The 21,917-nt window shown below is 38.2% G+C and overlaps 2 protein-coding genes across 2 annotated transcripts in view; one reads left to right on the top strand and one right to left on the bottom strand.

Moving 5' to 3' along the window:
• Positions 1-40: 40 nt before the first annotated feature.
• Or-63 (olfactory receptor 63) lies at positions 41-11,044 on the bottom strand. Its single transcript, XM_089729382.1, has 8 exons — positions 10,849-11,044; positions 9,974-10,190; positions 8,162-8,272; positions 6,927-7,125; positions 3,384-3,563; positions 2,613-2,717; positions 1,236-1,391; positions 41-726 (listed from the first exon to the last, which is right to left on the bottom strand). The coding sequence occupies exons 1-8, from the start codon at positions 10,997-10,999 to the stop codon at positions 667-669; spliced, it is 1,179 nt and encodes a 392-aa protein (XP_089585508.1). The 5' UTR covers positions 11,000-11,044; the 3' UTR covers positions 41-666.
• A 6,508-nt stretch (positions 11,045-17,552) lies between these two features.
• Sert (serotonin transporter) overlaps positions 17,553-21,917 on the top strand; it is a 36,968-nt gene continuing 32,603 nt past the window's right edge. Inside the window, exon 1 of the mRNA XM_028176942.2 lies at positions 17,553-17,654. The gene's annotated coding sequence lies outside the window, so the exon portion shown is untranslated. The remainder of the gene's footprint in view (positions 17,655-21,917) is intronic.

Here is a 21,917-nt window from a genome sequence, read left to right as displayed (position 1 = left end):
CGAAATTCGCCTATAATTAATTGGAATTATAAGTTTGTACACTATTATGATTGTATTTTATACTTGTATAATCACAAATTTCGCCAAGACTACACTATAAAAAATAATAATAAAGACAAACAATATTTAATCTATTCTCAATTTGACAACAGACGCCAAGAACAAAAGTTTAACAATAAATAGTATGCATGCATGTGTGCGTCAAATATATGGTATGCAGTGTGTGTAATGTTTTCTTTATTGATTTCATGTATCTTTTATGCATTATTTAAAAAAAATATTAGCATTGTGCAGTTCTTCTCTATATTGTCTATAAGTGTGAAATATTTCATACTCCACCGTCCGCGCAATTTTCGTAAAAAGGGATACAAAGTTTTTGCTTCACGTATTAATATATAGATATATTTTAAGGGACATCATTGATTCAGAACCTTTCAAATCATGTTAGTGTTAGCGTTATAAGAATCTCTGTCATCGTTTCTTATAACAAGGATACGTAATCCAGTGAGTAATTTGCATTTTCTTGTTGACAACGATTTTCGGTTCTAATTTTTGTTACGCTCCGTATATCCGCCAACAGATGTCGCTACAATATTTTTAAACGTAATTTGTTTAAAGTAATTTTAAAAGTAACTACACAGATAGAACCTAAAAATTACGTGGCATCTATTTCTTTTGTTCCACTTGCTGGAGAAGAGTAAACAATGAGTACGAGGCTTTGATTATCTGTAAATAAAACAATCACCGGAATTGGATTCGTTAAGAAAATCTTGTTGATCGTTAGGCCGGTAAGTCGTCGTGGCCTAATATTATTTTTAATTTCCTTTTGACTATTTCATTTTCTTTTCAGCTCCAATAATGGTTCAAATAGATCCTTTGCTGAAAAACTAAGCTATCGAGCTTTTGAATTCTTACGAGTATATTTGACCACCACGCCTGTTTCTGATGTTAATCTAATTCAAACATAAAAATCTTCATTAACCGGTCTAAATGAAATAATCTAAAATTTTGACTGAAAAGAAAACCAACTTCAATAAAATGAGACCATATGAGAAGTACCGGTTCTCAAATCTAAAAAAAGAATCGTCAAAATTGATTAATCCAAAAAAAGTTAGGAATAAAAAAATTGCGAATTTATAATTTTCTCCTTTGTTAAATTCGGTTAACAATAATAATTGTGCTGCTAGTCATTATGGTGCTAATGATGATAATTGTCAGTCTCGTCGTCAACTTACAGCCATGAAAGAAGCCAATGACAAAGTAGTGAAACCTCCAGCGGTAATCTTGGCTACCCTTCGGGACCTCACCATCACGATTAACAAGGCCCTTCTGAACTTTACTGAGCCCAAATACCAAGGGCTGATATAAGCTGATCCTGCTATCTCGGAGCTCTAGAAATATTCAATATATCTATTTAAAATTAACTTCTTACTGGTGGTAGGACCTCTTGTGAGTCCGCGCGGGTAGGTACCACCGTCTTGCCTATTTCTGCCGTAATGCGTTTAGGTCTGAAGGATGGGGCAGCTATTGTAACTATACTGAGACCTTAGAACTTATATCTCAAGGTGGGTGGCGCATTTACGTAGTAGATGTCTATAGGCTCCAGTAACACCAGGTGGGCTGTGAGCTCGTCCACCCATATAAGCAAAAAAAACTTTTCATCTATAGTTAAGAGTTTTATTCCACAAGGATTGGTTACAACTCATTTGGCAGCAGCGATGAAGATGGCCGTGAGCATCTGTGACTGACTACTCTCCGTCAAGTGGACCGTGCTCTTTTGCATTCACATTGACATTCATTTCATTCACATTCTGGGTTTTCTCTTTGATAAATATTACCATTACCAATGGACATAATAATGTCAATGTCGGTCATATGCCTGTAACATGTTTGCAATAATTATTGCTGTGAATAAGTGTATAGTTTTAGTGTTCATCGATACTGAAACTGGACCTTGTGATGGTCACAAGTGGTGACCAGGGTGGCCATTAAAAAATTAATAAAGACATTATTTCGACTTTTTGAAGGTCGTAAATACCGGTCATGTTACAATATCAAACAAGTACTACAATTTCGGTAGGCAGCGGCTTGGCTCTGCGCCTGGCATTGCTGAAGTCCATGGGCGCCGGTAACCACTCACCATCAGGTGGGCCGTATGCTCGTCTGCCTACAAGGGCAATAAAAAAATCAATATCCTTTTTTTTATTATTGCTTAGATGGGTGAACGAACTCACATCCCACCTGATGTTAAGTGGTTATTGAAGCCTATAGACATCTACAATGTAAATGCGCCACCCACCTTGAGATATAAGTTCTAAGGTCTCAGTATGGTTACAACGGCTGCCCCACCCTTCAAACTGAAACCCATTACTGCTTCACGGCAGAAATAGGCAGGGTGATGGTACCTACCCGTGCAGATTCACAAGAGGCCCTACCACCAGTATCAATATATCGATCTAAAACGGATATTGCTATCTATTGATAGCTATTCCGGTTGCTACTAAGACCAGGAACTACTGCTTCAAGATGGATAGTCATTCTGTGATGTCTAAAAGCGACAGTATGTGTAATTGCTAAATAACAAATTAAGAAACTATAGCTCTATGTCATACCTCAACGGAGAGTTTGTTTCCTTGATAGCAGTAGATGAAAACTTGAAAGATCATGTTCATTAGGTAAGTTCCCATAGAAAGCAGCCGAACCAGGTTTCCTGTTTGCTGTGAATTTATAGTAATCTGAATATTTTTATGTATGATAAATTTTTAAGCAATAAAAAAAAAAATTTTGTTTATTTAATAGAACCCAGAAACATGCGAGTTTTTTAACGTTCTCGATAGCGTAAAAGTTAACTCAAATTTGTATGAAGTTGGTACGTCTGCCGTTAGGGGCGCTGTCGCGAACGTTAAAAGACTCGCACTAAGCACTCTGAAGACAAATGAGTCGACTATTATCAAAGCCGGCAATGTGACTTTTGGACAATTATTGGTAAATCAGAAAAACGAATTATTGACTTTGTATTCCATTGGCAGTCACAAAACTCTTCTGAACGACATCTTAGATAAATAACAGGTTAAGTATTAACCTTTATTTAATGCAGGTTTTGAACCGTATTCTTTGAAGGAGACGATTATATTCAAATCAATCTGTATCGCCATATCAATAACATTTTTTTGTCCAAATACACAGATTGCCACCTTTGATAATAGACGACTCAAATGCACCCCAACTTCCAAAATGCGGCCGCGGTGTGTATCAATGAACCACAGCATAATCGCATCATTAAATACGTAAACTTTCCCTTTTATGCTCATCTTACCCATAAGGACAAGAAACAGGCGTTCCCCAAAAAATAAGTGATTCTCAAATTAATTATCACTACTTACTGAGACCAATTGAAAGGCAGTCACGCAAATGATGATTAGCGATACTGTAAATTGCGCAAAGGTTGGCTTCGAAAAGCACGCTTGTAGTTCGGTAACCGTTGCCAAAACGGTCTGATGCTCCAAAACACATGCTTTTAGACGTAAATTGAGTATATTTTCTTGTGCTGGACTGAGTTGACTCTAAACAATTGTAAATAGACATGCTTTAACAAAAGCCGACTTCAAATAGAAAAAAAACAGATATTCCAAAACAAATTAATATACACTAAAAAACAATAATCATCGAAATCGATTGGCGTGATATTGAGTTATTCATTTATTTGTCGCGCACGTACTTAATGCAAATTTAAGACTTATATGCTTCTAAGGTCTCAGTACAGTTACAACGACTGCCCCACCCTTCTAACCGAAACGCATAACTCCTTCACGGCAGAAATAGGCAGGGTGGTGTTACCTACCCGTGTGGACTTGCAAGACGTCTTACCACCAGTAGAATCAAATAGTTTACAAATGTTCAAAAATTACATCATGACGAAGATATATGTACATTGTGAATCCCGGAATAAATATGAATTGCATATTTACTCATGGTACAGAGTTTTTTTTTTTTTGTCAGGAGGAAATCGCCGGACTTCCGCCCTTCACTGGGGATGGAGGGCGGGGCATGTCGGAGTCGAACCGACTAAAACCTCCTGTCGCTCAACAACCAGCATCTAAACCTCGCATGAGACAGAGCTCATGAAAAGGCAAAAGAGGGAAAGTGAAGCGTTTAGTGCGGAGCACATCTCTCCCATCACCCTCCCCCTCGGGACGCCGGACTGGCGGTCGTCGGCGCCATGACCACCAGTCCTCTCGGTCGGCATGGTACAGCGTATTGTGAGTGGACGTGTCACTAACGCCTTGCCTATCACAAGCTTTGAAAGGCTATGTCAGCGTAACCTAGCAAGTAGGTGAGCTCACGGGTCTCAAGCCTGACGACGTTGCTAGTACTAACCCTAGCAAGCTCTGTTATTTCGTTATTACTATACAATGGAAAGGAGACGGAAAATCGTGGGCCAAAAATGTAATAACTTGGAATGTAGTCTAAAAAATTTGTCATATTTTTTTATATAAGAATATAAAAAATCACCTCGATCCTCTTTCTGGGACCGGAGAAAAATGAGAAAGTTAGTTTTTGTCGGTATAACGGTGTGATCGATTTAATTAATCGATTACAGGATTATAAAAAGAAAAACATTGCACTAGGTAATTAATGCAAAGTAATTAAATGAGCCATTTATACTTGTTGTATACAAGTGCGGTATGCGCCGGATTTAATTGCGATTATATACATAAATGAAGAAAAAGTCTATTATTACTTAGCAAAGTAATATGATTATCTATTTCAAATCGATTAAAATCGATTGTATTTTTGATGACAGCCTTGACAGTAAGCTGATATGACGTTTGTTCATAGATTATACAATTATTTTTTGGCGCTTGTTGGTTTTTTCTGCTCTACTCGTTTTGTATCTTCGACGCATTTTGAGTGTGTATCTATCGGGCTGTTTTTATATTTTCAACAATCACTGCTTTATTATGACGGATTCCAACTCTGCCAGCCTTGTACGAGAATTGCTTCTACACTGGACACCGAAGATCGCTCACACGTTTGACTTGAAATTGTTGCATTGGATACTGTTGAAATTATGGATCGCTGTGTGAATTGTGGGATAGCAATTCCATATTCCATACCTGATATATATCATTGATATTCATTAATAATATGACATTTAAAAGATTATCCAATGGATATAATAAACATTTATTGCTTATGCTTAAATAAGTTATTATTCAGCTCTTTTAAAGAGATTGTAACATAACCTAACTTTTACTAAATCTTTATTAACTCGGCTCTCAGATTGAGAAAACTTTTATAATTTTCAGCAAGGTACTGATAAATCTGAATCTATTAATTCATATTAGTTTCATCACGTTACATTCGGGCCCAAAAATGTATGTAATCGTTTCAGTCTCCTTTCGACCTCATGTCTCAAGGTTGGCTGCAGCAATCACGTTGTTATGTGTACAAGAATCGGCAACTACTTACAACCAGGTGCAAGTATGCATTAAACATTTATAAATGCATTATTACTCTTGATGATTCTGTTTGAAAATGTAACTTTGTTTTACTGTACGCATTTTGCATAGGTACGTTCCAAGTCAGGTCTTAATATTTTCTATTGAGTAATGCTTGGATTAGCTTGTAAGTTAATCTAAATGTTTTGGGCAAAATGTTTTATTTTATTCTAGTAGGTCTTTACAGTCGGTTTTTAATTGTCGCCTCTACCGATATGGAATGCAATTTCAACATTATGAACACTAGACAGTAAATATTGAAAACAGTGCCATCTAGAGCATTTTCAACAAACTACCACCTTCAAAATGCTACGAATGTATTCGTTTGCTACAGCGTAGTCCATGCTCTACGAAAACTATCCAATGTTTCCAGTAATTGAAAGAATTTCCCAACAATTCGTTTGATTTTAATATTATTCGAGAGATGGCCGAATGGCGTATTATGTGACGCGCTCATATAGGTTTATATCCCCTTCCTGTTTAAAACGTCCGTCACGCGTCCCGATTTAAAGCATGATTATTGGTCTATCTATGCTAGTAACCTTTTTATTTATTGCCTAGATGGGTTGACGAGTTCACAGCCCACTTGATGTTAAGTAGTTAGCGGAGCCCAACGTTAATGCTGCCCACCCACCTTGAGATATAAGTTCTAAGGTCTCGGTATAGTTACAACGGCTGCCCCACCCTTCAAACCGAAACCCATTACTGCTTCATGGCAGAAATAGGCAGGGTGGTGGTAACTACCCGCGCGGACTCACAAGAGGTCCTACCACCAGTAATTACGCAATAGCCTCGAGGGGTTGTCCCAGCGTCACAGGATGTGTAGTCTGAGGACTGAAAGAAAATCAAATTTCGATACTCACTTCTAAGTGACCATCTAGGAAGGCAACTAAGGCAAGAAACATTTAATCATGTACCATTGGGCCTTCAATAAAACTAAAAGTTCTGCTGTCAATAGGCTCCTGTATCCTCTAAAGTTCAGGAAGACATTGAACTTCGTGTTCCTATCTAAGCTTTAAAGCATGTTCCATTGAACATTCACTTACATTACCTGATTCTCTCATAATCGAATTCATTTCATCTTTAAGAAAGGTAGAATATATAATTTCTGTCGTTTTGTTTATAATATTGAAAAAAAAAAGACCGTTGCCACAATTCCAATTGATAGCACTAGAGCTCTCGTCCATTAATTATATATAAACATTGACATGGATTGATTGATAAACAAAATGAAAAAATAATACTTAAATGTCTTTACGTATTTACAAATAGATTTTCTTTTATTGCCCTTGTAGGCAGACGAGCATACGGCCCACCACGGTGGGTGGTAATCGTCGCCCATGGACTCTAGCAGGGGCAGAGCGAAGCCGCTGCCTACCATTAAGTACTCAAGACATCTTTCATACGTATGTGAATAATCAAAACCTGATAATCAATCTTCAAGTCTTGGCCTAGCGAAGCCAGTGCCAGTCCCACGAGACGCAGCCTGCAGCGGCACTGGGCTATCAGACTGCTGACCAGAGAATCCTTGGCAACGTTGATGTAAGCAGCTATCAATAGCGCTGCTACTTGATGGATGTACGTCAACTCGTATGCTGGACTCTTGGAGGTGTCGTAAGGGTACCTGAGAAGGAGGGGTTAGTGACGTTGATATAGAGGCGAACCCAGGGCACACCAAGTGCAAATAATCATCGACAGCACTAAGTGTATATGGACACAAATCCCACTATTGACAATAATTAACATGATTTATAGTTTAGTTTATTCTTTGTTATTATTTATTTCTGCCGTAAATATAAATAAATAAATAAATAAAATAAGTAAATAAACTAAACTATAAATCATGTTCATCATCATGATGATGAACATGATTTATAGTTTAGTTTATTCTTTGTTATTATTTATTTCTGCCGTGAAGCAGTAATGCGTTTCGGTTTGAAGGGTGGGGCAGCCGTTGTAACTATACTTGAGACCTTAGAACTTATATCTCAAGGTGGGTGACGCACTTAAGTCGTAGATTGTCGTAGATTTGTCGTCGTGGCCTAAGGGATAAGACGTCCAGTGCATTCGTGTTGAGCGATGCACCGGTGTTCAAATCCCAGGCGGGTAACAATTTTTCTAATGAATTACATACTATACAAATGTTCACGATTGACTTCCACGGTGAAGGAATAACATCGTGTAATAAAAAGGAAACCCGCAAAATTATAATTTGCGTAATTGCTGGTGGTAGGACCTCTTGTGAGTCCGCGCGGGTAGGTGCCATTACCCTGTCTATTTCTGCCGTAAAGCAGTAATGCGTTTCGGTTTGAAAGGTGGGGCAGTCGTTGTAACTATAGTGAGATCTCAGAACTTATGTTTCAATTTGGTTGGCGCATTTACGTCGTAGATGTCTATTGGCTCCAGTAACCACTTAACACCAGGTGGGCTGTGAGCTCGTCCTCCCATCTAAGCAATAAAAAAGTATTGAGTAGCTTTGTCCTGCCCCAAATTGTGTATAAGCTGAACAGATTTTTTCCTCCTCGCAGTAGCTGCAAACAGGACTATTGCGGAGCCTGGTCTGGGTATGATCCTTTGCAACTTACAGTATCCTTTTCGGGATTCTCGACAGGATATAAAGCGTAGACACTATTGCTTTGTAGACGGTCTTTGTTACTAACCATGCCCTCAAAGGCAGCTGGTGCTTCTCAGCGCTAGTCGCCCATCCAACAGTAGTCACAAAAGTCAATAGAAAGTACAGACAAAGCTGTATACTGGTTTCAACGTTGCAACTGTTATCAACAAAAAACAAAAATAAGAACAAAACAATATTAGTAGCTTATTTAAATGTGTTTTTGGAACGAAGTTCCTTATGGGACGATGCCATCGTCCCGGTTAGCCGGGAAAAAACGTCCGTAACGTAAGATTTATATTAGTAATGCACACAGTGTACGACTTAACTTTGTAATAACATACAAAAAATAACATATTTTTTTATCATTCATTGACCACGATCTCCGAGCGTTCGTTTGCGCAATACACTAACTCTTATGCAAACAACGGTGAATGAAGTGTACCACAATAAGTTCGCACGTTACCGAATGACCGTGGGCTGTTGCGAAACCTCCAGTTTCATGTTATTTATACCTCGATTAGAACTTAAAATTAATATTTTTATAATAAGGAACTTCGTTCCTATCCGGTGTCCCACGACACCACACGTCTTTTTTATTTATTGTTAAGATGGTGCACGAGACATGCCACCAGTTTGAAGTCGTCGTGGCCTAAAGGATAGGACGTCCGGTGCATTCGTGTGTAGCGATGCACCGGTGTTCGAATCCCGCAGGCGGGTACCAATTTTTCTAATGAAATACGTACTCAAGAAATGTTCACGATTGACTTCCACGGTGAAGGAATAACATCGTGTAATAAAAATCAAACCCGCAAAATTATAATTTGCGTAATCACTGGTGGTAGGACCTCTTGTGAGTCCGCACGGGTAGGTACCACCACCCCGCCTATTTCCGCCGTGAAGCAGTAATTTCGGTTCGAAGGGTGGGGTAGCCGTTGTAACTATACTGAGACCTTAGAACTTATATCTCATGGTGGGTGGCGCATTTACGTTGTAGATGTCTATGGGCTCCAATAACCACTTAACACCAGGTGGGCTGTGAGCTCGCCCACCCATCTAAGCAAAAAAAAAAAAAAAACACCAGCCGTGAGATATGAGTACAAGTCTCAGTTTTATCAATACAACAGCTACACCAAACTTCAAACCGAAACGCATTACTGCTTCACGTCAGAAACAGGCAATGTGATGGTACCTACCCGTGCGGACTCACAAGATGTTCCACCACCAGTAATAACGCAAATATGATTTTTGCGGGTTTGATTTTATTAAACGATATTATTCCTTCACCATGGAAGTCATTCGTGAATATTTGTTAAGTACGTATTTTATCAGAATATTGGTACCTACAGGTAGAGAAGAGTGGTAAGAGAGACGATCCAAGTCTTTTTATTCTTTATTCTGCTATAAATAATAAGATGCGATTCTGAAACCCTGACCACTTCTAGTTGCTGTTATTAATTTTCTAGAGCCCCATCATTCTTCAATATTAGTATCCTTATCCAACAATAAGTTCCCTACACATTTTCCAATACTGTTTTAAGTACAGACGTGTTTTGAGCCCACACTGAGTAATACCGCCGTCTTGCCTTTATTCCTTCGACCATCGCTAAAATATTTTCCAATCTTCTTTAATATATTATGTATTTCTTCTGTGCGTGTGTTTATCACTGAACTCCTCCTAAGCGGCTGGACCGATTTTAATGAAATTTTCTGTGTACCTTCAGGTGGATTCGAGAATGGTTTAGATTTACAAATCAGCCCGACAGCTCGCGCTGCACTCGGTATCTAGGTTATTTATCTTTCCTAGAAATAATTTATATGGCAAACAACGTTTGCCGGGCCATCCAGTTCATATACAAACCTTTTAACAATCCTTCTAGCCTCCTCGCTTTGTACTCCCATCAGAACTGCATTGGCTTGTTGAATTACCCTCTGTATCCTATTCTTCCTGATAACAATGTTAATGACCTTCGTCGCGTGTGCAAAGTTCGTAAATAAGAGGAAAGCGGTGCCCGTCATCAGCGGCAAGTCTCCCCATATCTTTATCATGTCCACTACTTGAATGAGGATGTAGATTCCTATTGTTAGATATTAATTTATAAAATGCCCTCTGTGTTAGGGTATTTACATTGGATGATGATGATTACACTGGTTATCTCAATGAGCACTGAGAGTCCGTGGGTTCCTGTAGTCACTGAACATGGACGGTGTACTCGTCTGTACTTATGGTATCAAATCTCATAAGTACACACAAGTGGTGCCACCCTGCCTATAGCTACCACGAAGCAATCATTCGTTTCGGTTTGTACCTTAGACTTTATACCTCAATGCGGGTGGCGGCAGCCAAATTTTAATGTCTATGAGTTCCTTTTTTTTTCCTATCTAGCTGAGAGCCTTGAGAGGCTATTTCAGCGTAACCTTGACTAGTAGATGAGCTCACGGGGCTCAAACCTGACGACGTTGCTAACACGAACCCTAGCAAGAGCCGTGCTTCGCAGAATCTACCACCGGATCGGAAACGCGACCCACTGAGAAGATCCGGCGAGAAACTCAGTGGGCTGTGTCTGGGAGTATGAGCTCCGATGACCAGTTAATACCAGGTAAGCCGGGATCTCCGACGTGATCACCACTCCGTGCAAGAAGTAAATCAAAACGTTTTTTTCTTAAAATTACATCTGCGGCTCCTTTTCATCCAGTACTTCTTTCGATTCAGTAATTAATAAAAATCACACTAACCAAGTAAAAACATGAAAGAGACAAAACTGTAACAGTTGTACAAAAGTCTCTTGTTCCCAGCCCAGCCATCAGGAGACCAGAACCCCAAACATCTGAGCAATGTCAGTGATAAGCTGATGGTAAAATTGGCATTTCTAATCCAGAGCTTCATTCTGCTTCAGGTTTTGGAGACAATATGACTGTGTCGAACTCGACGAAAATTGTACAAAAATGACATTTGAATCAAAGTAACGGTTTGTCCTAATAAACGGTATTTGTGAGGTGATCAACATTTTGATTTAGTATGCTATTGCTATAGTTGGTTTTACTGATGGTCTGACCTCTTGTGATTCCGCGCGGGTAAGTACCACCACCCTGCCTCTTTCTACCGTGAAGCAGTAAAGCATTTCGGCTTGAAGGGCAGGGCAGCCTTTGTAACTATACTTGGGACCTTAGATCTGATATCTCAAGGTGGGTGGCGCATTTACGCGTAGATGTCTATGGGCTCCAGTAACCACTTAACACCAGGTGGGCTGTGAGCTCGTTCACCAATCTAAGCAATAAAAAAAAGTTGGACCAACAAGAACAAAGCTTACCAACCTTGAGGTCTAAGATTTAAGGTCTAAGTCTGTCCTACTTTGGAAAGAGGATGTCGTGATGCTTGTTTTTTAGGATGAAAAGATTTCTGGTTACCCGCGGACTTTTCTAGTTTCACCAGAACAGATGGGCGATCACGGGCTCAGCCAGGAGAGGTGGGATTTGCTAACAACTGCTCGAATGCCCCGAAAGAGACCCGACAGCTGCTTTTTTTTTTTTTTTATTGCTTAGATGGATGGACGAGCGCACAGCCCTCCTGGTGTTAAGTGGTTACTGGAGCCCATAGACATCTACAACGTAAATGCGCCACCCACCTCGAGATATAAGTTCTAAGATCTCAGTATAGTTACAACGGCTACCCCACCCTTCGAACCGAAACGCATTACTGCTTCGCGAATACATCTACTGCCAGATCTAAGTCGCAAGCCACTGAGAAGATCTGGTGAGAAACTCAACGGGCTAGGTTTCCAGTCGAACTCTTTGACGATTTCGACGAGTACGGTCCCCAGGGTTCCTATACCTGCTCCTAATGCAGGCGTTTAATAGTTGTGTTAAATGATCGGGTGGATCCATAAGGACGTGTTTCGCTTTTTTTTATTGCTTTGATGAGTGGATGATCTCACACAGCCCACCTGGTTTTAAGTCATTACTGGAGCCCATAGATATCCACAACGTAAATGCGCCACTCATCTTGAGATATAAGTTCTAAGGTCTCAGGATAGTTACAACGGCTGCCCCGCCCTTCAAACCGAAACGCATTACTGCTTCACGGCAGAAATAGGCAGGGTTACCTACCCGTGTGGACTCACAAGAGGTCGTACCACCAGTAAAAACCGACGACGAGGGCGTTTACGGCTACCGTCTCCTATATGAGCGGGGGTCGGAGAGCATTCGGCGACGGCCACGATGTGGCAATCTTCATGACACACCCCCTTATAGAAATAGCGTCGTGCTGAGCAGCCCCTGGAACAAAATAACGGTTTTACCCTCTAGGACCGGAACGCTTAAAAAATTTTAGACAGAAAGTCAAGGTTCTTGTCTCGGTATGTACATAAACATTAAAGTATATATTATTACTATACATTTGACCATAGCTACAGTGAAGTATGGCCGGGTTGAAATGAACAAAATCTCTGACCTACGCGTGACATAATTCGGTTTCAATGTTCACGCTCGCAAAGGTTGACAATACCTGAAACAGATTCTGTTCATTAAAATTTTGAACCAGCGCGCGGGTAAACACAATTATGTTATTATCGTAAACATAACCTACGGATACAGAACGTTTAATTATCGACTGAATTTTCAGCGGTTTCAAATTACACGTTCCGTCTCGCGAGTAATACAGGTAATTAGTAACATCTTGTGGTGTATCCATTGTACTGTTACAGTCAGAAGACGTCTAACTTTTTCGAATAGTAAAACTAATTTATTCGGTAGGCAGCGGCTTGGCTGTGCCCCTGGCATTGCTGAAGTCCATGGGCGACGGTAACCACTCACCATCAGGTGGGCCGTATGCGTGTCTGCCTACAAGGGCAATAAAAAAAATTTTTTTTTTTATTTCTTAGTTGTCTGGACGAGCTCACAGCCCACCCGGTGTTAAGTGGTTACTGCAGCCCATAGACATCTACAATGTAAATGCGCCACCCACCTTGAGATATAAGTTATAAGGTCTCAAGTACAACGGCTGCCCCACCCTTCAAACCGAAACGCATTACTGCTTCACGGCAGAAGGCCTTTAAGATCCAGAGTCCACACGTATTGGACATATAGTTTACTCTTACATTATAATTGCAAAAGGTTAAAGTAAACAAAAAATAACAAATACTTTAATTATCGAATAGTTTACATAATGCCCGGTTACTTGGTTTTCTTCCACAGCGCATTTCTAGAGATTATTCTTACACTGGAACGAAGTTTTTAAGGTGCTTCTTAAGCGCTATGACACGTCCCGCTTGAAACATGGTTTTAAAGGTGTCCAATGCAATGCAGCGTCTCAATCCCATAGACACAGCCCACTGAGTTTCTCGCCGGATCTTCTCGGTGGGTCGCGTTTCCGATCCGGCGGTAGATTCTGCGAAGCACTGCTCTTGCTAGGCCAGTGCTAGCAACACTTCCGATTTGAGCCCCGTGAGCTCACCTACACGTCAAGGAGAAGCTGAAATAGTCTGTCAAGGCTATCAGCAAAGGTAGGGGGAAAAAAGAGCGTCTCGACGTTGACCACTCTCCGTCGGGGGGGCTGTATGGCGAAGTACCTGCTTTCGAACACGAATAAAAACCACCAAATGCCATCATCTACAGGGTGTACTGTTAGAGGTCTTTAAAAATTTCGATGACAAAACTAGGAAGACAATAAACTGTATTTGGGGAAACGATGGTGTTGAATTTGTATTACTACTTATCTAATCCAAATCAGTAATTGATATATTTTCAGTAATGTTATCGTCGATGAATGAATTAATCGATAAATGAAAAATCAACCAAGCCACGAGCGCCCAGGTCAGCCAGCCAGCCTAACAGCCAATCCAAATCTTCCCATAGAGACTCTTTTGAAATTTACCTTGAAGAATAAGGGTGTTATCAAGCATATGCATTATATTTGGATCAGAGAATTACCGACCATAGTGTGTCCGCCATTTCTCGCTTTTATTACGTTCTCCGCCTCACATCCCAGCAGGCCTTACTCTAAGTGGTAAAACTGTTTGTAATCCAGCATAAATAGAAACCTAAATAAATAGAAGCCTTATAGTTACAGCCTGAAGTTTCAAACTGCCGTTGGAAAATATAATTAAGTTTTAGAATTTTAAAGAGACTTAAGCAAGGTTGTTCGGCTCAGGTTACCACTTAACAGCAGGTGAATGTATGTGGTGGGTAGCCATCATACAACACAAGATATTTGACTGATGCCTGGAATCTCGCTTACGACATTTTCAAGATAAGCTTGCATATAACAGTAACATAATCAATGGAAGATATTTTCTTATTGATAAGTAAATATCTTACTTATTGATTATTATTGATTTAAGTCGGCTAGGCATGTTTTTTCTCAATTCATGTTCTTTAACTCACTTTGAACACTCTAGTATTAGCTTAGTATATATGTTTGCATGTAATGTAATCTTTCATGACAAACAATCTATACTAATATTATAAAGCTGAAGAGTTTGTTTGTTTGAACGCGCTAATCTCAGGAACTATTGATTCGATTTGAAAAATTATTTCAGTGTTAGATAAGTCATTTATTGAGGAAAGTTATATAACATCACGGTAAGACCAATACAAGTGGAGTACCAATAAAGAATGTTTCAAAATAGGGGCTTAAATAGCTCCTTAACATTCTATAATTCAAAAATATTTTCACTTTCTACGTAAAGGAAGAGGCGGGTAAAATTTAGCGTTATGCCGAAGTAACTATTTCACGCGGACGAAGTCGCGGGCAAAAGTTAGTAATTTTATAACTTCTCTCTAATATCCTGACCGTAATCAACAGAATATAAAATAATAATTGCAAAATCGATATGGTATTGAAAGTTTTCTTTTTTCTAATATTCTAACTTCATTTACGTGAATAATCTAAACATAAAAACATACAATGCTAACAATCTGATTGCGTTACTGCATTGAAATGAATATACGTTAATTCTACAAGATACAGAAGAGTAATGTACTGGTAAGGATAAAGCCCGCATTTTACGGGGTGGGCAGTGGCTTATCTGATGGCACGTCATATTAACGTGACCTTGTGAATACATTCCAGCTATAACGGAATTAAATTTAACTGTATTCATTTTATCTTCGCAATACTCCGTACAGGAGAGGTAAGAGGGTGAGTCTTGAGAGCTCGCAATTCCTACATTCCCGATCCTGCGGACAGAATGGAAAGCAGTCGAAGTCGCCCAAAACACGTCATTTCTATTCCAAAGAAATTAAGAGACCTAGACGATTTTCATTTTAAGAAAAAACTAAAAGATAATCTTATTAGTCAAAATTATTATCACATAAATGATTTTCTTAGAGACGACATTGAAAATAAATGGATTTTTTAATTATTAGGTGAATTATGTATGAATGAATGGGAAATTATATAATATGATAATATCTTGCACTGCACTAAAATTCGCATGTCAAATAATGACAAAGCTTACACGCTGCTTTTAACTTTTGTAATAACTCATTTTGACTTTGCTTAGCGAATAAATGATTTCTTTCTTTCTTTCTGGGGTTCATGGTAGCAACGTGTTAGGCTATCAGCTTAGGTAGGAAAAAAATCGCTATTTAATAGAAGTTAAAATTTGGTAATCACTGTTTGTAATATTTTATATTATTTATGGTTGTTTATCAATAATTGTTTGGTTAAAGTCACTTATCTATCAAAGACACATGTTCAATACTCCGGTAACCGTACTCGTCAAACTCAGCAAAGAGTTCGGTAGGCAGCGGCTTGGCTCTGCTCCTGGCATTGCTGAAGTCCATGGGCGACGGTAACCACTTACCATCAGGTGGGCCGTATGCTCGTCTGCCTACAAAGGCAAAAAATAAATTAAAAAAAACGTGCAACCTAACCTATGCATCAGCCCGCTGAGTTCCGCACCGGATCTTCTCAGCGGGTCGCGATTCCGATCCGGTAGTATTTTTATTCGCGAAGCAGCTACTCTTGAGTTGTTAGGTTTCCTTTGGAGGCGCTCGGGTAGCTGTTAGCAAATCCCATTCCTCTTGGCTGTGCCTTTGTTCGCCCACCGGCCCTGGTAAAACTGGAGACGCCTCCGGGTCACCAGTAATCTCTCAAACATAAAAAAAATGTTTATTTACGGTAGTTTTCGTTTTCTTTTCAATTTTGATTCTATTTACAGCATAAAATTCGAATAGATAGCTGTTATTTACCTGGAATTTGATGGAAATTGGACTTCGTTCTAATGTTTCCAAGTGGATGACAGTTTTTTATTATTATACTAGTAATAAACTAATCGAATTTTGTTTTTATTTTTGACTTGCTGACCCGGCAGACTTCGTAGTGTCTCAATCGATAAATAAAAGACCTAAACTTTTGTATAAAATAAACTTAAATAAAAAAAAAAACAAAAAGAAAATAGTTTATTTTTATATAGTTCCGAGCATTTTCATATTTATTCACCTTTTAAACCTTCTCTGGACTTCCACGAATAATTCAAGACCAAAGTTAGCCAAATCGGTCCAGCCGCTCTTGAGTTTTAGCGAGACTAACGAACAGCAATTCATTTTTATAAATACTTATTATATAGATTATAGTGAATTACATTGTTCGGATCACGACGATGTTATTGATTGATCATAAACACTATTCAAAGATGAAGATCAAATTCGAGGTAGAAAAAAAAATGCAACTAAAATCCCCTACAATCCGAAGGCCTATCCATTATCCGAGTGAAATATCTTATTCATCACGATCACGTAATCAGTAAGACTCGGCGGAGGCTGGTACGATTGGTCAAATTTGCGAAGATCACAAACGGTTCGGAGGCGTGGCCGTGATGCTGTTTATTTATCTACCTTTACAAGTTTAGTGTGTTAGGCTTAGTCCGGATTGAAGATTAGCAAAAGCTTAGGCCGAAAGTGTTTGTACTACCAGAGGTAATTATCTAAAGTAGCATTGACATTAAAACCACTATGGAATAATTCACTGGTGGTAGGACCTCTTGTGAGTCCGCGCGGGTAGGTACCACCACACCGCCTATTTCTGCCGTGAAGCAGTAATGCGTTTCGGTTTGAAGGGTGGGGCAGCTGTTGTAACTATACTTGAGACCTTAGAACTTATCTCAAGGTGGGCGGCGCATTTACGTTGTAGATGTCTATGGGCTCCAGTAACCACTTAACACCAGGTGGGCTGTGAGCTCGTCCACCCATCTAAGGAATAAAAAAAAAAAATTGTCAATATTAATGACAAAGCCAATAGTTAAGCCTATTGTGCTTGTTTTTTTAACAACATAAGTTCACATGCATTATAAGTCATGTTCATATCACAATAAAAACCCTATAAGAATATCTGGCCTGAACTTAGCCTTATGATTCTGTAACAAAACTAAAAAGTTGGTGAGCTGTCCACTTGTTGCGAAGGGGCGTGTCTGCTCCTCCTATAGGCAGAGCAGTGGAGTTGCCAGTGTGACAGGTGGCCTCGACGCGGAAACATGGCTACAAGACTGAGGTTCGACACGGGTTTGCTCTCGCCTGAACGCTGACGATTGCTTAAACGGAAGGTAAGATATTATTATTATTTTTTATTTTAGGGATTAGATAAAAAAATTACCTATTTTTTTTTTTTCGTACATGTAATAGTAAAATTAAATACAACGGTTTATTTCTCTACGAAATCTCTTCAGACAAAATCACGAAAGAAATAATTTCCCAACTGTCCTGGTGAAACTGGAAAGGTCTCCGGGCCACCAGTGATCCTTCAATCGTAAATAAAATTAAAAAATGAGTGAGTTGAAATAAAATATATGTATACGTAATAACGTAATAACGTTACTTAATTATTTCTCAATTAATTCTCAATAAATTTCTTAAAATTAAAAATAATGGTTTATTTTTCATTTTCAATTTCAAACAAATCTTTCTTACGTAAATTAGTGATATGAACTCAATTCGTCTCAGCTGATGTATTAAATAATTTTCCGATATATTTTTTACCCATCATTCGTTTTGATCTACACAATAATTATTGGTTTAATTAAATTCTAAAAGTAATATAGAGTTGCTTAATACATTTAATTTTCATAAATAACATTGACTGAAACAACGAGAATATTAAAATGATTATAACAAAAGTATAATCAATCAGCGAACCTTTTAATAAACCGTAATAATTAATTGTTATTATTAAAAACACATTAACGACAAAACGACAAAAACTCCAAAAAAGACGACAAAAAATCCAAAAAAGAGTATAATGTTTTTAGGGTTCATATGAGTCTTTCAATTCCACTATAACTAAGAAATACCTTAACAGATTTGGTGTACCTTTGAAATCCTTACATCACTCCGAATGACATACATATATATATATATATATAGTTGGCGGCGCAGACGTATTTTTTTAATAATAATTTAACAGTTGACGCATAATTAAAACAATTTTACGGTTTAATGTTTCGTTTTTTTTAATTTCGTTATATAGCATTATTTCCGACTTTTCGAACACTATCGTTTTCGTGATTACAAAATTAATAAAATTATCGTCGGAATGAATATAATAGCAAGCAGACCCGGAGACGTTATCTCGTGCACACATTTTAAATCTGAAAATTTTAATTTTTTTTGTATACGTTGTTATAATTTGACGAAATAAAAAATAAAAAAAATGATTATAATATTCAATTGTAAATCTGAATGATTCTCAAAGCCACTGGAACACACACAGAAAAAACTAACAAAATCGGTTTAGCCGTTTAAGAAGATTTCTCTAATATACACAAGGACAAAAGAAATATTAAGAATACTGAACACATTTCACTATCCCTCCTGGCTGAGCCCGTGCTCGCTCACATGTCCTGGTTAAACTGAAAAGCCTCCGTCATCAGTAATCCTTCCTTCCTAAAAAAAAACAATTCATTCTAATTAACACTACAGTTTTCGTCTTTTTTTTTAAATTGCGTATGTAGGTGGACGAGCTCACAGCCCACCTAGTGTTAAATGGTTACTGGAGCCCATAGACATCTACAACGTATTTACGTTACCCACCTTGAGATATAAGTTCTAAAGTCTCAGTATAGTTACAACAGCTGCCCCACCCTTCAAACCGAAACGCATAACTGCTTCACGGTAGAAATAAGCAGGGTGGTGGTACCTACTCGTGCGGACTCACAAGAGGTCCTACCACCAGTAATAAATTTAAGTAAAAATTTCGTCATAGAAAATAAATAACAGAACGACAATAAATGCGAGCTTAAGCTGTAAAGTAGTTTAAGTTACGTCTTCAACTAACAAAGCCCCAAGAATAGACTAAAGTTGATGTAAAAATGGATAAATAATAAATATAAATGATAATTGATAAAGCTCCAACGTTTCGGTGATATCGTCGTCTGGTTATGAAAATGACGATTAATATTATTATTATTACTGATTTCGCGCGTCACCTTCCGCAGTTTGGTAGCAAATAATGTTTTTTGTCACGTATCCTACTATACCATGAGTAACATTACTGTTTTATGTAATGTAGTCACTATGACGTGTGAAATAAAGAACAAATTGTAAGCTCGTTTAGATACCGTCATATTTTATTTATTTATTGCTTAGCTGGGTGGACGAGCTCACAGCCCACCTAGTATTAAGTGGTTACTGGAGCCCATAGACATTTACAACGTAAATGCGCCACCCACCTTGAGATATAAGTTCTAAGGTCTCAAGTATAGTTACAACGGCTGCCCCATCCTTGAGTCTTGTGTTTTTTCTATCATTGAGCCAAACATTTCGTTTTGATGGAGGTAACACCTTATTTACAGTATTTTTTTTATTGTATTCATTTTATTGAACGAAAAGCTCACGACTTATCTGATGTTAAGTGATTACTAAAGCCGACAGACATCACAACGTTAATGCCCACCTTGAGACATGAGTTAAGTCTCAATTGCACAGCCTTCTTAGTGCGAGTTTTTTAACATTCTCGATAGCGTAAAAGTTAACTCAAATTTGTATGGTGTTGTAATAGCGCCCCTAGTGGTAAACGTAGGCAAACGTTTCAGCTCCATACAAAGTTAAGTTAACTTTTATGTTATCGAAAACGTAAAAAAACTCGCACTAAGAACACTGCTGTGTTGTATGCTAACTACTTACCCTACAACGGTACGGTACTGAAACTTCGGTACCCACTCATTTTACTACACTACTCATACTGTACCTCCAAGGCGGAAAACTTACTACATACGAATGTATTTCATTGCGCAAGATAGTACCTACAGGACTTGAACTCCAGCACACAGCATTCTACAGTCATATACATAAACTAGCTGTACTCGCCCGCTTCGCTCCGCATGTAAAATTAAAATTACTAGAGGTCCCGCAGTAGTCGAAATTCGACTATAATTAATTGGAATTGTATAATAAATTTGTTCACTATTATGATTGTATTTTATACTTCTATAATCACAAATTTCGCCAAGGCTACACTATAAAAAATATTAATAAACACAAACAATATTTAATTTTAATCTATTCTCAATTTGACCACAGACGTCAAGAACAAAAGTTTCACAATTAATAGTATTCATGCATGTGTGCGTCAAATACATGGTATGTAGTGTGTGTAATGTTTTCCTTATTGATTTAATGTATATTTTATGCATTATTTTAACAAAATATTAGCATTGTGCACTTCTTCTCTATATTCTCTATAAGTGTGGAAAATTTCATACTCCGTCGTCCGCACAATTTTCGTAAAAAGGGATACAAAGTTTTTGCTTCACGTATTAATATATAGATTATTTATTGTCATGATTATTAGGGAGTCCAACAAATAAATATAGCCTATCCATTAAGTACATGTATTTTCTACATGGATACCAAGTTTCAAGTCAATCGGATGCACGGTTCAGTAGTTAGGTATAACGGAACATCCGTAAAAACCACTGTAGATTTATATATTAGTATAGATATATTTCGGATATTATAAAGTCGTTGAAATTTTATAACGATTTAACCACGCGTCGGCACTTATTGAATTATCCGATCGAAAAATTATTATACACCATGTACCCTTGCCTCCGAAACCGTAAGTATATCTGATGAATTTATTGGGAATTAATTAATTAAAACGTTCCGTCGTGGGTTATGAGCATGACTTGTGATACAAACCTCTCGAAACTTGATAATTATCGTGTTTGTTTGTGATTAATTTTCGTTACAAGTCGTTTGAGTAAGGTATCGAAAATACTCGTGATGGATATTGGATTTAATTTCTCATCATTTCATGAGTTCATGAGTCAGAGATTTATAGTACTGGTACCACACATTTGAAACCGGAAAGTATTACTGCCTTACGGTAGATATAGACTGGGTGGTGGTACCTACCTGTGCGGACTCACAAGTCGTCCTACCACCAGTAATTACGCAAAAATGTTTTTTTTGCGTGTTTGATTTTTATTACGCGATATTAATCATTCTGTTATCGATCTTTTATCAAAAAATTATTAGTTACTTTCGTCACATTGCTCGACGGCAACCACACAACCTTGAAAAATTGGTTGTGGCGGGAAAAGACCCCCGGCCGGTCACCTAGCCGTTGGTCAGAACAAGTAACCACGCTCACCGACTCTGGACTCCGGTTACAACGGCCCTGAGGGAAGCTGAAAAGCGAACGAAGTTTAAGATAATTTTACAAAGAGCCACGAAAGTCTTTCAAGGATACGACCTTCAGCAATGAAGTAAGCGACTCAGAAGAGAAAAAAATAATCCTTTGTGGAAGTAATTCGTGAAAATATTATTATGTCGAATAGATATATCATTAGAAATCTCGGTACATGCAT

Source organism: Bombyx mandarina, chromosome 08, assembly GCF_030267445.1.
Source record: "Bombyx mandarina strain Sakado chromosome 08, ASM3026744v2".
NCBI classification, from domain to species: domain Eukaryota; kingdom Metazoa; phylum Arthropoda; class Insecta; order Lepidoptera; family Bombycidae; genus Bombyx; species Bombyx mandarina.
The sequence above is the reverse complement of the archived record's forward strand: the minus strand, read 5'-3'. Positions and strand labels throughout refer to the sequence as shown.